At 45.5% G+C, this 17,238-nt stretch overlaps 1 protein-coding gene across 1 annotated transcript in view; it reads right to left on the reverse strand.

The window, feature by feature from the left end:
* LOC143171911 (chromodomain-helicase-DNA-binding protein 1-like) overlaps positions 1-17,238 on the reverse strand; it is a 77,224-nt gene that overhangs the window by 37,095 nt on the left and 22,891 nt on the right. The window contains exons 5-9 of the mRNA XM_076361092.1: positions 16,651-16,718; positions 14,369-14,518; positions 13,816-14,069; positions 6,338-6,563; positions 5,292-5,392 (exon numbers count right to left, since the gene is read on the reverse strand). Of these exons, the coding sequence (XP_076217207.1) occupies positions 5,292-5,392; positions 6,338-6,563; positions 13,816-14,069; positions 14,369-14,518; positions 16,651-16,718 (799 nt within the window). The remainder of the gene's footprint in view (positions 1-5,291; positions 5,393-6,337; positions 6,564-13,815; positions 14,070-14,368; positions 14,519-16,650; positions 16,719-17,238) is intronic.

Consider the following 17,238-nt stretch of genomic DNA (forward strand, 5'->3'; position numbering starts at 1 on the left):
AGGAAGAAGCTGCTTCTAAAAGGGAAGCGGAGGAAGAACTGTACGAATACCCTGGAGAAGGGCCATCACGAGAACGGGAGGAGGAGAGCTGGCTGCTGATTGGGGAGGAGGAAGAGGAAGAATTCATAAAGGAGGCAGTGACCACCCGATCTCTATCCCTGAGTGAGCTGCGAGATACACGAAAAGATTTCAGCCGTCGTCCAGGCAAGCATATTGTCACCTGGCTGCTCCGATGCTGGGATAATGGGGCCAGTAGCCTGGAATTAGAGGGTAGGGAAGCCAAGCAGCTGGGATCCCTTTCTAGGGAAGGGGGCATTGACAAAGTAATGGGAAAAGGGACACGTATCCTCAGCCTTTGGAGGCGACTCTTGTCAAGCGTGAAGGAAAGGTATCCCTTTAAGGAAGATGTCATATGTCGCCCAGGCAAGTGGACCACCATGGAGAAGGGTATCCAGTTTCTGAGAGAATCAGCTGTGCTGGAGGTGATTTATGATGACCTGAACAATGAACAACTATCCAAAGATCCAGATGAAGTCAAGTGCACACGACCCATGTGGTGGAAGTTTATAAGGAGCTCACCATCGCCATACGCCAATTCATTGGCAGTGATGACCTGGAAAGGTCATCATGTCTTCCTCCCTCGTCTCGACGGTGGAGAAGTTGTCCCGGGAGATCCAGCAACTCAGAGAGGATAGGTCCTACTCCTCACCTGTACGGACCAGTATCTCAGCTATTAGGAGTCAGCGTTCTTTTGCTCAAGAGAGAGAATATAAAGGGTACACACCACGGGGAACCCTATGGTTTTACCTGCGTGACCACGGAGAGGACATGAGGAAGTGGGATGGGAAACCTACTGCAGCCCTAGGGGCACGGGTACGTGAGTTGCAAGGGAAAACAATCACAGAAAGGGCATTCTTCCAGGAAAATTGCTGCTCCAGTTTCCAGCGGGCAGTTCCCCAGACAGGGTAGAAGGGCTGATCTTACTCCTGATCTTAATGAAGAAACTTCTGACTCGTATGTACAAGAAATGAGAAATGAGTACTGTGATGAGGAATAGAGGGGCCCTGCCTCCAGCCAGGGGGAGGAAAGGGACAACCGGGTTTACTGGACTGTGTGGATTCGGTGGCCTGGCACATCAGACCCACAGGAGTATAAGGCTCTAGTGGACACCGGTGCACAGTGTACCCTAATGCCATCAAGCTATATAGGGGCAGAACCCATCTGTATTTCTGGGGTGATGGGGGGATCCCAACAGCTAACTGTATTGGAAGCCAAAGTGAGTCTAACTGGGAATGGGTGGCAGAAGCACCCCATTGTGACTGGCCCAGAGGCTCCGTGCATCCTTGGCATAGACTACCTCAGGAGAGGGTATTTCAAGGACCCAAAAGGGTACCGGTGGGCTTTTGGTATAGCTGCCTTGGAGACGGATGAAATTAAACAGCTGTCCACCTTGCCTGGTCTCTCGGAGGACCCCTCTGTTGTGGGGTTGCTGAAGGTCGAAGACCAACAGGTGCCAATCGCTACCACCACGGTGCACCAGCGGCAATATCGCACCAACCGAGACTCCTTGATTCCCATTCATGAGCAAGTTCATCGACTGGAGAGCCAAGGAGTGATCAGCAAGACTCGTTCACCCTTTAACAGTCCCATATGGCCAGTGCGGAAGTCTAATGGAGAGTGGAGACTAACAGTAGACTATCGTGGCCTAAATGAAGTCACGCCACCGCTGAGTGCTGCTGTGCCAGACATGCTAGAACTTCAATACGAACTGGAGTCAAAGGCAGCCAAGTGGTATGCCACAGTTGATATCGCTAATGCGTTTTTCTCAATCCCTTTGGCAGCAGAGTGCAGGCCACAGTTTGCTTTCACTTGGAGGGGCGTTCAGTACACCTGGAACCGACTGCCCCAGGGGTGGAAACACAGCCCCACCATTTGCCATGGACTGATCCAGACTGCGCTGGAGCAGGGTGGAGCTCCAGAACACCTGCAATACATTGATGACGTCATCGTGTGGGGCAACACAGCAGGGGAAGTTTTTGAGAAAGGGAAGAAAATAGTCCAAATCCTGCTGAAGGCCGGTTTTGCCATAAAACAAAGTAAGGACAAGGGACCTGCGCAGGAGATCCAGTTTTTAGGAATAAAATGGCAAGATGGACATTGTCAGATCCCAATGGATGTGATCAGCAAAATAACAGCCATGTCTCCACCAACTAGCAAAAAGGAAACACAAGCTTTCTTAGGCATCGTGGGTTTCTGGAGAATGCATATTCCAAATTACAGTCTGATCGTAAACCTTCTCTATCAAGTGACCCGGAAGAAGAATGATTTCAAATGGGGCCCTGAGCAACGACAAGCCTTTGAACAAATTAAAGAGGAGATAGTTCATGCAGTAGCCCTGGGGCCAGTCCGGGCAGGGCAAGACTTAAAAAATGTGCTCTATACCGCAGCCGGGGAGAATGGCCCTACCTGGATCCTCTGGCAGAAAGCACCAGGGGAGACTTGAGGTCGACCCCTAGGGTTTTGGAATCGGGGATACAGAGGATCCGAGGCCCGCTATACTCCAACTGAAAAAGAGATATTGGCAGCATATGAAGGGGTTCGAGCTGCTTCGGAAGTGATCGGCACTGAAGCACAGCTCCTCCTGGCACCCCGACTGCCGGTGCTAGGCTGGATGTTCAGAGGGAGGGTCCCCTGTACACATCATGCAACTGATGCTACATGGAGTAAGTGGGTCGCACTGATCACACAACGGGCTCGAATAGGAAACCCCAGTCGCCCAGGAATCCTGGAAGTGATCATGGATTGGCCAGAGGGCAAAGATTTTGGAATATCGCCAGAGGAGGAGGTGACGCGTGCTGAAGAGGCCCCAATGTATAATGAACTACCAGAAAATGAGAAGCAATATGCCCTGTTCACTGATGGGTCCTGTCGTCTTCTGGGAAAGCAACGGAGGTGGAAAGCTGCTGTATGGAGTCCTATGCGACAAGTTGTAGAAACGGCTGAAGGAGAAGGTGAATCGAGCCAATTTGCAGAAGTAAAGGCCATCCAGCCGGCTTTAGACATTGCTGACCGAGAAAAGTGGCCAGTGCTCTATCTCTGTACTGACTCATGGATGGTGGCAAATGCCCTGTGGGGGTGGTTGCAGCAATGGAAGCAGAGCAACTGGCAGCGCAGAGGCAAACCCATCTGGGCTGCCGCATTGTGGCAAGATATTGCTGCCCGGGTGGAGAATCTGGTTGTAAAAGTCCGTCACGTAGATGCTCACATACCCAAGAGTCGGGCCACTGAAGAACATCAAAACAACCAGCAGGTGGATCAGGCTGCTAAGATTGAAGTGGCTCAGGTGGATCTGGACTGGCAACATAAGGGTGAATTATTTCTAGCTCGGTGGGCCCATGACACCTCAGGGTGCCATCAGGGAAGAGATGCAACATACAGATGGGCTCGTGATCGAGGGGTGGACTTGACCATAGACACTATTGCGCAGGTTATCCATGAATGCGAAACATGCGCTGCAATCGAGCAAGCCAAGCGGTTAAAGCCCCTCTGGTATGGAGGACGATGGCTGAAATACAAATATGGGGAGGCCTGGCAGATCGATTATATCACACTCCCACAAACCCGCCAAGGCAAGCGCCACGTGCTTACAATGGTGGAGGCAACCACCGGATGGCTGGAAACATATCCCGTGCCCCATGCCACTGCCCGGAACACTATCCTGGGCCTTGAAAAGCAAGTCCTATGGCGACATGGCACCCCAGAAAGAATTGAGTCAGACAACGGGACTCATTTCCAAAACAACCTCATAGACACCTGGGCCAAAGAGCACGGCATTGAGTGGGTGTATCACGTCCCCTATCATGCACCAGCCTCCGGGAAAATTGAACGATACAATGGACTGTTAAAGACTACGCTGAGAGCAATGGGTGGCGGGACATTCAAACATTGGGATACGCATTTAGCAAAGGCCACCTGGTTAGTCAACACGAGGGGATCTGCCAATCGAGCTGGCCCTGCCCAGTCAGAACTTTTACGTACTGTAGATGGGAATAAAGTCCCTGTAGTGCCCATAAAAAATATGCTGGGGAAGACAGTCTGGGTTATTCCTGCCTCAGGCAGAGGCAGACCCATCCGTGGGATTGCTTTTGCTCAAGGACCTGGGTGCACTTGGTGGATAATGCGGAAGGATGGGGAAGTCCGATGTGTACCTCAAGGGGATTTGATTTTGGGTGAGAATAGCCAATGATCTGAATTATGTGATGTTAAGTACTAATTATAGTTATAGTAGTTATACTAATAATACACAGATATACTAATCATACTAATAATATTATGTGCCATACTAATGTTATTACAATAAGAATCACCCAGACTAATGAAGAATAACTTCAGTGAAACCAAGCAAAGCACAGTGATGATGGTACCAGAACTGACTTCAACATGAAACAATCCAACACCGCACACCATCTCCATCTTTCCTGCCCTGGAAGATTATTATGACAGATGGAGCCCGAAGTCATGGACTAAATGAACTCACCGAACATTTTAGAGGGATGGCCCACAGACGAAGTGAATGGTATCTCTCTGTGTGTGTGTGTGTGTATATATATATATTGAAAAAAAGGGGGTGGTGATTAATGAAAATGTACTGGAAAATGAGAGACTTGAGCATGACGCAGATGGTATAGAATAAGGGGTGGATATTGTCCTGGTTTTGGCAGGGATAGAGATAATTTCCTTCCTAGTAGCTGGTACAATGCTGTGTTTTGGATTTAGGATGAGAACAAAGTTGATAACACACCCATGTTTTAGTTGTTGCTAGGTAATGCTTACACTAGCCAAGGACTTCTTAGTTTCCCATGCTCTACCGACTGAGAAGGCTGGAGGTGCACAAGAAGCTAGGAGGGGGCACAGCCAAACTGGCCAAAGAAACATTCCATACCATGTGATGTCATGCTCAGTACATAAACTGGGGAAAGCTGGCCGGGGGGGCCGCTGCTCGGGGACTGGCTGGGCATCGGTCGGCGGGTGGTGAGCAATTGTACTGTGCATCACTTGCTTTGTGTAGTATTATCATATTATTATTATTATCATTTTATTTCAATTATTAAACTGTTTTTATCTCAACCCACGAGTTTTTCTCACTTGTGCTCTTCCAATTCTCTCCCCCATCCCACCGGGTGGGGGGAGTGAGCGAGCGGCTGTGTGGTGCTCAGTTACCGACTGAGGTTAAACCACGACAACTTGTAATATTCTCAACACTGTTTTCCATCTGGAAGTTTGTCACATACCAATTATCCTTTCCACTATTTGATACTGTTTATGTAGATCATCTGTAAGTTCCTGCTGGCAGTTATAATATTCCACGTCTTCTGGAGAAGCATTTTTCAGCCTGAAATGGGAATTTATTTGCAGCACTTATTACATTGAGTAGTTCTAAAACTAAGCAAATCTGGCAATTTTAAAGCTCTGAACATAAGCACTATAGGAATGCTGCTTAGAGAGCTTCTTTGAAGAAGCTACAACTCTGAAATTTCTGCTATAGAAGTGTTGCATCTGGTCTAGGTACCTCATCACTGATGACTGAGGAAAGCTTATCAAGAGACATTACTATCAGCTACAGCTTGTACTAGTCACACAGATCATTTACAATATCTGTTCTCAACACTGAGTAGTGTACTTCACATGGTATTTTCATGGAACAGCACTGATGGCTCACTGTAAGAATCTATCTTATGAGTAGGAGTCACTAAAAATCCCACCACTATTCATAGATTATATTAAACATACTAATAAAATGGAATACCAAAACATAGCACTAAAACGTAAGGATTTTTTTCACTTGTTGGATCTGAGGCTTTAACAGAAGTTTGAGCCAAGAAAACTAAATGCTGTATGTTTTGAGTACTTTAGCCATTTCTGATATTTTTTTAATCTCTGCAGCAATTCCTGAAGAACTCTGATCAAAATACAATCAATCAATGACAAAATTAGTAAAAGGTAAGATTTAAAACAAAACCAGAACACCTACCACCCATCTTGTTAAAACTTCATTTATAACAGACATTAAAATCTAGGTGCAGAAGCTGCTTCCTTAAAGGCCTGATTTTACAAGATGTGTGAGTATTCTCACTTGCTCAAGTAAAGTTGGTATGCTCAGAATCTTACAGGATCATAAGGTGTTAGGGAAGCTTTAACTTTAAAGCTTTTGTCTTCCTGTTGTATAGGCACTTGAAACTATGCCTTCACAAATAGGCAATAGAACTCACATAAACACAATAAAACATCTATATTGTTACAAAAAATGCAACGTGGAAGTAGTTATATAAATACTTACCAGCGTTTTGTTTCCTGATCCTTTTTCTTATAGTTGTCCAGTTTCTTCATTCCTTTAACATTTTGTTGCTTCAGTGTTTCCTCAGTTTCCCAAGTATTATGGATGTGTGACCAGCCTTTCCATTTAATAAGATACTGTACTTCTCCTAGCTCCTTTGACTTTTCAAACCCAGTATTTGGGTCACCATCTGCCTCAACTGCATAGATGGTGGTTGCAGCACCAGTGGCTGATAAAGAAACCACACCATAAGGCTTGATTAAGCGTGCACTGCCATAAATTAACCAGTAAAAAACATACTGCAGAAAGCAGTGATGCTCTTATATGAGCATGTAACTTGACTAATTATATCTACAACTCTTATGTCACTCCTCTTATTTGAAGAATTATGATGTAGTTATATTAACACATGCACAAGTATACCAACGAGATTAAAAAAAGCAACCAAAAAACTGCATCTAACCTACAGTATCTCATCTCATGAGAATTTTCTTAGCATTCCTAGTTTTTCTAGTGATCCCCAGAGAATGCTCCACTAACACTGCTTGCTGTCATCTTTGCTATATCCTTCTCATCTCTGAGAATATAACAGATATTTGACATTGTGCTTAATCAGCCTTGAGACTTGAATAGCCTACTATTCAATTACTATGGATGCTATAAATCCAATTCACAGAATCAAGGAATGGTTGAGGTTGGATGGGACCTCTGCAAGTCATCTAGTCCAAGCCCCATGCTCAAACAAGATCACCTAGAGCCAGGTGCCCAAGACCATGTCCAGATGGCTTTTGAGTATCTCCAAGGAGGGAAACTCCACAACATTCCTGGACAACCTGTTCCAGGGGTCAGTCATCCTCATGGTCAAAAAAAGTCTTTCCTGATGTTCAGATGGAACCTCCTGTTTCAGTTTGTGCGCACAGCCTCTTGTCCTGTCACTGGACACCAATGGAAAGAGTCTGGCTCTGTCCTCTTTGCACCCTCCCTTCAGGTATTTATATACATTGATGAGATCCCCCCTGAGCCTTCTCTTCCCAGCCCAGCTCTCTCAGCTTTTCTTCATAGGAGAGATGTTCCAGTCCATCATCTTCGTGTCCCTTCGTTGGACTCTCTCCAGTAGTGCCATCAGTCTCTTGTACTGGGGAGCCCAATAATGGACACAATACTCCAGATGCGGCCTCACCAGTGCTGAGCAGAGGGGAAGGATCACATTCCTCGACCTGCTGGCAACACTCCTCCTAAGGCAGCCCAGGATACCATTAGCCTTCTTTGCAGCAAGGGCACATTGCTGGCTCATGTTCAACTTGGTGTCCACAAGGACCCCCAGGGCCTCTTCCGCAAAGCTGCTTTCCAGCTGGTCATCCCCCCAGCATATACTGGTGCGTGGGCTTATTCCTCCCCAGGTGCAGGACTTGGCACTTCCCCTTGATGAATTTCATGAGGTTCCTGTCAGCCCATTTCTCCAGCCTGTCAAGGTCCCTCTGGATGGCAGCACCACCCTCTGGCGTATCAGCCACTCCTCCCAGTTTGGTGTCATCTGCAAACATGCTGAGGGTACACTCTGCCACATGATCCAGATCATTAATGAAGACGCTGAACAGGACTGGACCCAGTATTGACCCCTGGGGTACACCGCTAGTTACTGGCCTCCAGCTAGACTTCATGCCACTGATCACCACCCTCTGGGCCCAGCCATTCAGCCAGTTTTCAACCCACCTCACTGTCTGCTCATCCAGCCCATACATCAACTGCTTGTCCATGAGGATCTTACGGGAGAGTGTCAAAGGCCTTCCTTAAGTCCAGGTAGACTATATCCACTGCTCTCCCCTCATCTACCAAGCCAATCACTTTATCGCAGAAGGTTATCAAACGTGATATCAAACTTCCCCTTGGTGAAGCCATGCTGACTACTCCTGATGACCTTCTTGTCTTTCATGTGCCTGGAAATGGTTTCCAGGATGAGCTGCTCCATCACCTTCCCAGGGACTGAGGTGAGGCTGACCAGCCTGTAGTTCCCTGGGTCCTCCTTCTTGCAGATAGGAGCGACATGCAAACTGGCAACAATGGATGAGGAGAAGGCTGAGGTACTCAACAACTGTTTTGCCTCAGTCTTCACTGGCAACCTCTCTTCCCACACCTCTCGAGTGGATGGACCTCAAGACAGGGACTGGGGGAGCAAAATCCCTCCCTTCGTAGGAGAAGATCAGATTTGAGACCACCTGAGGAACCGGAACATACATAAGTCTATGGGACCTGACAAGATGCATCCCAAAGTCCTAAGGGAATTCACTGATGTAGTTTCCAAGCCACTCTCCATGTTATTTGAAAAGTCATGGCAGTCCGGTGAAGTTCCCGCTGACTGGAAAAGGGGAAACATAGCCCCCATTTTTAAAAAAGGAAAAAAGGAAGACCCGGGGAACTACAGGCCAGTCAGTCTCACCTCTGTGCCTGGGAAGATCATGGAACAGATCCTCCTGGAAGCTATGCTAAGGCACATGGAGGACAGGGAGGGGATTCGAGACAGCCAGCATGGCTTCACCAAGGGCAAGTCCTGCCTGACCAACCTATGTTAGGCCTTCTATGATGGAGTGCCTACATCAGTGGACACGGGAAGGGCTGCAGATGTCATCTATCTGCACTTCTGTAAGGCCTTTGACACGGTCCCCCACAACATCCTTCTCTCTAAACTGGAGAGGTATGGATTTGATGGGTGGACTGTTTGATGGATGAGGAATTGGCTGGATGGTCGCATCCAGAGGGTAATGGGTCAACGGGTCAATGTCTGGATGGAGATCAGTGACGAGTGGCGTCCCACAGGGGTCCATATTGGGACCGGTACTGTTTAATATCTTCATCAATGACATAGTGGGATCACGTGCACCCTCAGCAAGTTTGCAGATGACACCAAGCTGAGTGGTGCAGTCAACATACCAGAGGGACAGGATGCCATCCAGAGGGACCTGGACAAGCTTGAGAAGTGGGCCCGTGTGAACCTCATGAGGTTTAACAAGGCCAAGTGCAAGGTCCTGCACCTGGGTCGGGGCAACCCCCAGTATGAATACAGACTGGGGGATGAAGGGATTGAGAGCAGCTCTGCAGAGATGGACTTGGGGGTACTGGTGGATGAAAAGCTGGACATGAGCCAGCAATGTGCGCTCGCAGCCCAGAAAGCCAACCATATCCTGGGCTGCATCAAAAGAAGCGTGGCCAGCAGGTCGAGGGAGGTGATTCTGCCCCTCTACTCCGCTCTGGTGAGACCCCACCTGGAGTACTGTATCCAGCTCTGGAGCCCTCAGTACAGGAAAGACATGGACCTGTTGGAGTGGGTCCAAAGGTGGCCACAAAAATGATCAGAGGGATGGAATACCTCTCCAATGAGGAAAGGCTGAGAGAGTTGGGGTTGTTCAGTCTGGAGAAGAGAAGGCTCCAGGGAGACCTTATTGCAGCCTTTCAATACTTAAAGGGGGCTTATGAGAAAGTTGGGGACAGACTTTTTAGTAGGGCCTGTAGCAATAGGAGAAGGGGCAATGGTTTTAAACTGAAAGAGGGTAGATTTAGACTAGATACAAGGAAGAAATTTTTTATGCTGAGGGTGGTGAAACAGTGGAACAGGTTGCCCAGAGAGGTGGCAGATGCCCCATCCCTGGAAACATTCAAGGTCAGGTTGGACGGGGCTCTGAGCAACCTGATCTAGTTGAAGATGTCCCTGCCCACAGCAGGGGGGTTGGACTAGATGACCTTTAAAGGTCCCTTCCAACCCAAACCATTCTATGATTCTATGACATGTGCTTTTGCTGGGACTCAGGAAAAAAAGGAGAGTTTACCGCTTGTGGAAGAAGGGGCAGGCAACTCAAGAAGAGTACAGGGATCTCGTTAGGTCGTGCAGAGAGGAAATGAGAAAGGCAAAAGCCCAGCTAGAACGCAACCTGGCCGCTGTTGTTAGAGACAACAAAAAAAGTTTTTACAAATATATTAATGACAAGAAGAGAGCCAAGGAGAATCTCCATCCTTTATTGGATGCGGGGGGGAACGTTGTCACCGAGGATGAGGAAAAGGCTGAGGTACTCAATGCCTTCTTTGCCTCAGTCTTTAACAGGCAGACCAGTTATCCTCAGGGTACTCAGCCCCCTGAGCTGGAAGACAGGGACGGCGAGCAGGATGAACCCCCCATAATCCAAGAGGAAGCAGTCAACGACCTGCTACGCCACCTGGACGCTCACAAGTCTATGGGGCCGGATGGGATCCACCCGAGAGTGCTGAGGGAGCTGGCGGAGGAGCTCACCAAGCCACTCTCCATCATTTATCAGCAGTCCTGGTTAACGGGGGAGGTCCCGGACGACTGGAGGCTTGCCAATGTGACGCCCATCCACAAGAAGGGCCGGAAGGAGGATCCGGGGAACTACAGGCCTGTCAGCCTGACCTCGGTGCCGGGGAAGATTATGGAGCGGTTCATCTTGAGGGCGCTCACAAGGCATGTGTGGGACAACCAGGGGATCAGGCCCAGCCAGCACGGGTTCATGAGAGGCAGGTCCTGCTTGACCAACCTGATCTCCTTCTATGACCAGGTGACCCGCCTAGTGGATGAGGGAAAGGCTGTGGATGTGGTCTACCTGGACTTCAGTAAGGCCTTTGACACCGTCTCCCACAGCATTCTCCTAGAGAAGCTGGCGGCTCATGGCTTAGACAGGTGTACTCTTTGCTGGGTCAAAAACTGGCTTGACGGCTGGGCCCAGAGAGCTGTGGTGAATGGAGTTAAATCCAGTTGGCGGCCGGTCACGAGCGGTGTTCCCCAGGGCTCAGTTTTGGGGCCGGTCTTGTTCAATATCTTTATCGATGATCTGGATGAGGGGATCGAGTGCACCCTCAGGAAGTTTGCAGACGACACCAAGTTGGGCGGGAGTGTTGATCTGCTCGAGGGTAGGAAGGCTCTGCAGAGGGACCTGGACAGGCTGGATCGATGGGCCGAGGCCAACTGTATGAGATTCAACAAGGCCAAGTGCTGGGTCCTGCACTTGGGTCACAACAACCCCATGCAACGCTACAGGCTTGGGGAAGAGTGGCTGGAAAGCTGCCTGTCGGAAGAGTACCTGGGGGTGCTGGTCGACAGCCGGCTGAACATGAGCCGGCAGTGTGCCCAGGCGGCCAAGAAGGCCAATGGCATCCTGGCCTGTATCAGAAATAGTGTGGCCAGCAGGAGTAGGGAAGTGATCGTGCCCCTGTACTCGGCACTGGTGAGGCCGCACCTCGACTACTGTGTTCAGTTTTGGGCCCCTCACTACAAGAAGGACGTCGAGGTGCTGGAGCGTGTCCAGAGAAGGGCAATGAGGCTGGTGAGGGGTCTGGAGAACAAGTCCTATGAGGAGCGGCTGAGGGAACTGGGGTTGTTTAGCCTGGAGAAAAGGAGGCTCAGGGGAGGCCTTATCACGCTCTACAACTACCTGAAAGGAGGTTGTAGCGAGGTGGGTGTCGGTCTCTTCTCCCAAGTAACTAGCGATAGGACGAGAGGAAATGGCCTCAAGTTGCACCAGGGGAGGTTTAGATTGGACGTGAGGAAAAACTTCTTTACTGAAAGAGTGATTAAACATTGGAACAGGCTGCCCAGGGAAGTGGTTGAGTCACCATCCCTGGAAGTATTTAAAAGACGTTTAGATGAGGTGCTTAGGGACATGGTTTAGTGGGCATGGTGGTGTTGGGTTGATGGTTGGACTCGATGATCTTAGAGGTCTTTTCCAACCTTAATGATTCTATGATTCTGTGATTCTTTCCTCCAGTCCTTGGGCACCTCTCCCAGTTGCCATGATCAATCAAAGATTATCAAGAGTGTCCTCGCAATGACATCTGCCAGCTCCCTCAGCACTTGTGAGTGCATCCCATCAGGGCCCATGGACTTATGTATGTTCAATTTGCCTATGTATTCCCTAACCTGATTGTCTTCCACCAAGGGTATATCCTCCTTGCTCCAGACTTTCCCCTGGTCTCTAGGGCCAGGGATTCCTGAAGGCTGGTCTTGCTTGTAAAGACTGAGGTGAAGAAGGCATTCAATACCTCAGCCTTTTCCATGTCCTGTGTTACCAGGACCCTGCCCCATTCAGCAGCAGGCCCACATTTTCCCTAATCTTCCTTTTGTCACCTATATACTTATAGAAGCCCTTCTTGTTGTCTTTGACAACCCTTGCCAGATTCAATTCCAAGTGGGCTTTGGCTTTCCTAACTGCGTCTCTGCATGCTTGGAGAGTGTCTCTGTATTCCTCCCAGGTTACCAGTCCCTGCTTCCACCTTCTGTATACCTCCTTTTTGGTTTTGAGTTTTGCCAGGAGCTCCTTCTTTATCCATGCAGGCCTACTGGCATTTTTGCCTGACTTCCTGCTCGTTGGGATGGGCTGCTCTTGAACTATTTCTTCCTAAACGCGTTTTACTACTTCCCCCCCCCCCCATCTTTGGAATCTTGTGGGGTAATTTTTAATTAAATACAGTCAGTATTACAGCTGAAGCACACTAGCAGCAGGAAACAGGCTCATTTCTGTGAGGAGAGCCAAATAAGGAAGTGGACCCAACCAGATGCAGGGAACAGATATAGCAACAGAGCGTGGCAATAGCAAAGGACAGCACAAGCAGTAACAACATCTGGATATGCAGAATATAAGAAGCCTAGTCCAAAAGGCTTTTAACACAGTGGTTACACTGTGCATTGGAGTAAGGGGCTAGAGTAAGAATACACTGGAATTTAGGACAGTATGGGAAAAGAAAGTTGAGAGGAAAGAGAGTGCAAGCTCTGAGATAGGTCAGAATCTCTAAAGCTAAAGATCAGGTATAACTAATGGAGAAAGGCAGTTCTGAAGTGTGAGTAGGCCCAAGTTTTCTGTAATCAGAACCCTAATTTGCAGGCTAAAAAAAAAAAACCCTACATAAGCAGGACACTGCATCCCATCAGCTGCTGGAAATATGACACCCCTACCATCATTCATAAAATTACTTTTAGAAGTGCACATGCAAGCACACCACTGAAATTTTAGATTCCACCATACATTGCATTGTATTGGGACTATTTGTACAGGACTAACTGAAATCACAATCTCAGTGGTTCAGCCTTCCCAACATCATCCTTCAGCATTCAGGCTACTGGTTAGCTGTTCTATCCAGTCCACTTTTTCTCCACCCCCCTGTATACAGTTTATACCTATCAGGTATCAATAAACTGTACAAATGATGTAACAGTATGGCATGCATTTACGCAATATGGAGCTATATTCCACTTCATTTTTTCTTTTTGCATTAATTAGTTACTTAAGTTCTTCTATGTTTTACTTTATAAGGCTTACAAAAGAAACATCCTTATGAGTATGAAAAACAAAATAAGATTACTTTCTGGTATTTTTAAACATATTCTTTACAAACATCACAGGTTACCTACAGCTGAGAACAATTGCTGTTTACATTGCACCACAACGCACTGCAGCATCTTAAGAACACTGATAAAAAAATACCTCCTTTTCGGCCAATTCGACTATCCATAAACTTCTCTATAGTTTCAAATTCATCTTCTTCAGGCTGCGGGACATCTTCTCCACAAACTTCCAACAAGTCATCAGAATCTGTCTTGGTTTCTTCAGCTTCTTTGTAACTAACATTGACTGTTGCCTGGCGTCGAGATCCTCTCTTGTCATAGTCATCATCATCTGATGAATCAAGCTGCCTCTTTTTCTGTCCTGCAATCTTTTTGCCGCTTTTTGGCTCAATTCTTGAAGACAGTAAGATACAACACAACAGTGGGGTTTCAACATGGACAACTACAAGCCTTCTGTATTTGTTTCTGAATACATATATTTCATGACTGCTCAGTTACACCACTTTCAGTTGGAGCAGACAGGAAAGAGGTATTCAACACAAACCACTGGTATGATAACATCTTTTGTAGCTGAAAAAAAGGCTTCAAGTTCTGTAATAAATATTAATGTTTTCATTTGCCTGTATAGTAGTACAATACTTGATTACGAATCAGAAATAGTACCAGAGTATCTAAAATGCAAGACTTCTTACCTGCTTGGAGGTTTCCGGCTTTTGACCTTGTTTTTTGGCTCATAGTCAGATTCACTATCTTCACAACTGCTTTTCTCTCTATCTTCCTCTGATTCAGAATCAGAACCAGTTCCTGATACTGACCCTGACCCAGACATTTGCCAGTCTTCACTGTACATATTGAGAGAAAAAACAGTAACTCACATTAGGTTTTTTGGGTTTTTTGTCTGATTTGTTTTTAAATCAGGTATTCACTACAGGTTTGCTGCTTTAATTTCAACATTCTTCACAGAAATAAAAATGTTACAATAGTCATTTCAGCTGGAAGGACAGAAATTTATCATGAATGGATAACAGGTAAAAATGCCCAATGGCTTCAAAGGGAGTTGAATTAAGTTTTCTGTTATCAAGAGGTAGATATAAAAAACAAATCAAACCAAAAATCTGGATTTCTGTATAAATTACAGCTTTAATAATTGAGTTAATTTGACATCAATAAACCCGAAGTCCTTAACAAGACTTCAGCTGGAAAGATACATATTTACTGGAACTTACCTATGCTCAAGTCATAAAACCCCATAACATTATATTTTGCAGAATCCAAAATTCTCTATGTTCCCTGTGCCTCATGTGAATAAATAGCAACTTCAGCAGAGGAACCAAAAATAATGCAGAATCAGATTTGAGAAACACAGAGAAAAACTTGAACCATGGCAATCTGAGAGGCATTGGCTCCCAAAAGCCCCCACTGAGCTTCCAAATCAGTGCTTCACACCCATGCAAGATACGAGTAAGCCACTTGTGACTCCCAGTGACAGTATCTCTGTGCTCCTGCTTAGCTGAGATCTTCTACTCTGCAACAGGAAATATGTACCCACTGATCAACAGTATCTTACCTCAGACTCTGTTTGTACAGAGAAATTTAATCTTAATAGCTGGGGGGGGGGGGGGGGGGGAGAAAAGTCTGGCATGCATTCTTGAAAGGTGGAATATTACTCAAAGACCTTTTCATTAAATTTCAGATCAGGAAGCCTAGGAATCAGTGCTTTGACACTTCTTTCACTTAAATATGCATTGGTCCTAGAAGTTACGTTTTCATTGTGGTCAATACATCTGTGTGTCTTGGAAATACTATAGAATCATCTGTCTCCTTAAAAGTTTTTTTTTCTGCAAGCAGTAAATTAAAAAACACCCAAACAACAACCCCCAAAAATAAAAACAAAAAAACCCCACTCCAAACCAACTAACTCCCCCACCCTATGCAAATCCACAGCCTGCATTTATTTGGAGATATAGACAACATATAAAACACCATACTCAAGGGCTTGGATCCTGTACTAAATTTATATAGAGAAATCTGATCTGCATGTCAGATAACAACTGCAAACATACTTGTTCAAAATAGGTATAAATCAAAATTGTAGCACTGGATATATGAGGTTATTTGGTTACTAGTTTCTAAACTTAAATATCTTTCCTGTAACAGAGTATGTTATTAGGTGTAATCACATTCTTAAGTAACAGAAGACTGTTAATAACAATTCATCACTAGAGAAGTACTATTTTGCATAGCAAGCTTTTTTGCCTCCCCCTCCCCCCCAATACCATTTCTTGAAGATATTATATTGGCAACCCTGAATATTGAGATGATTCAGTTAACTGGAGAAGAGGAATGAGAGAACGATTCAATTTCTATACACCATTCATAAAAAAAACCCCAAACAAACCACAAAACCCCAAACAAAACACAAATAAAACCACCCCCCCACACACACAGAGGTCACTACCAATGAGAAGGTATAACCTTTTTCACAAACTTTTTGATCTACAGCTTAAAACCAGCTCAATTTCAACTTAGCTTTATTGACTAGCCAAGACAGTTTATTACAGTCAAACCTGTAATAATTTTGCCTCTAAAGCGTTTAAAAATTTGGCATGAACTATGGGATTCCAACTTAAATTTTATCTGAGACAACCTACTTAAGTAGTTTCCTATTTCTTCAATAATTTTCAGGGAGGACCTTCAGCTCAAAAATATGCCGCAAATAAGACTACTTTAAAAATAAAAAGTGCTGATGAATGTTTTTCAATAACGCTGTAGGTAATACAGTCTCTTTTGCTGAGAAATGAATAGTGATATATATGGTCCTTTGAGAGTATTTATTTTAAAATATTCCAAAACGTTAATCAAAATTGAGAAGCACAAGATTATGTATTTCAAGTGCAGAGAAGTGAAGCCTGGGTAATTATAAGCATTATGTTGCCATAATAAAAAATTATATTATTTATGAAAAACATCTTACTCTCTATGTTTTTTCTTCTTGGTTTCACTGGAAGAGTCATCTGCAGAATCTTCACTGCTCGATGAATCCTGCAGATGAAGAAAAGAATATATACGATTCATTACCACAAAAAGAATGAAGTATTTTTAGTATTAAAAAGATAATTCAGCTCCCACTTTCAAACTGAAATCATATTCTTAATGTCTTATCCTCTTCATCCCCCTCAGTGTACCCACTGATATTGAATAAGATCAGGATTGTTATTGATTTCGTATTTCTCCATCTATGAATATACCATGTCAGCAGAACTCTAGAAAACACTACAAAAAACCTGTCTTAAAATATAATTATTGTGCCTACATATAGTCATAGTTTAGACTGCTGCAAGTTAATAAATCAAGATGAAGGTTCTATCAAAAGCCTAATAAAATCTCCTGCCCTTTGAGAGCTCTCTCACCTTTCATATCCTCTCACATTTAAACACCACTAAGAAAATTTTGGAATAGCATGTTTCTTCTCTCTCCACTCCTAAACAAATAATAATAAATAAATCGATGAACCCTCTTAAAATTATTTTCCTAAAACCAATCTCATAGAGATTAAATTTAG

The sequence above is a fragment of the Aptenodytes patagonicus genome, chromosome W (assembly GCF_965638725.1).
Source record: "Aptenodytes patagonicus chromosome W, bAptPat1.pri.cur, whole genome shotgun sequence".
Taxonomy (NCBI): Eukaryota; Metazoa; Chordata; class Aves; order Sphenisciformes; family Spheniscidae; genus Aptenodytes; species Aptenodytes patagonicus.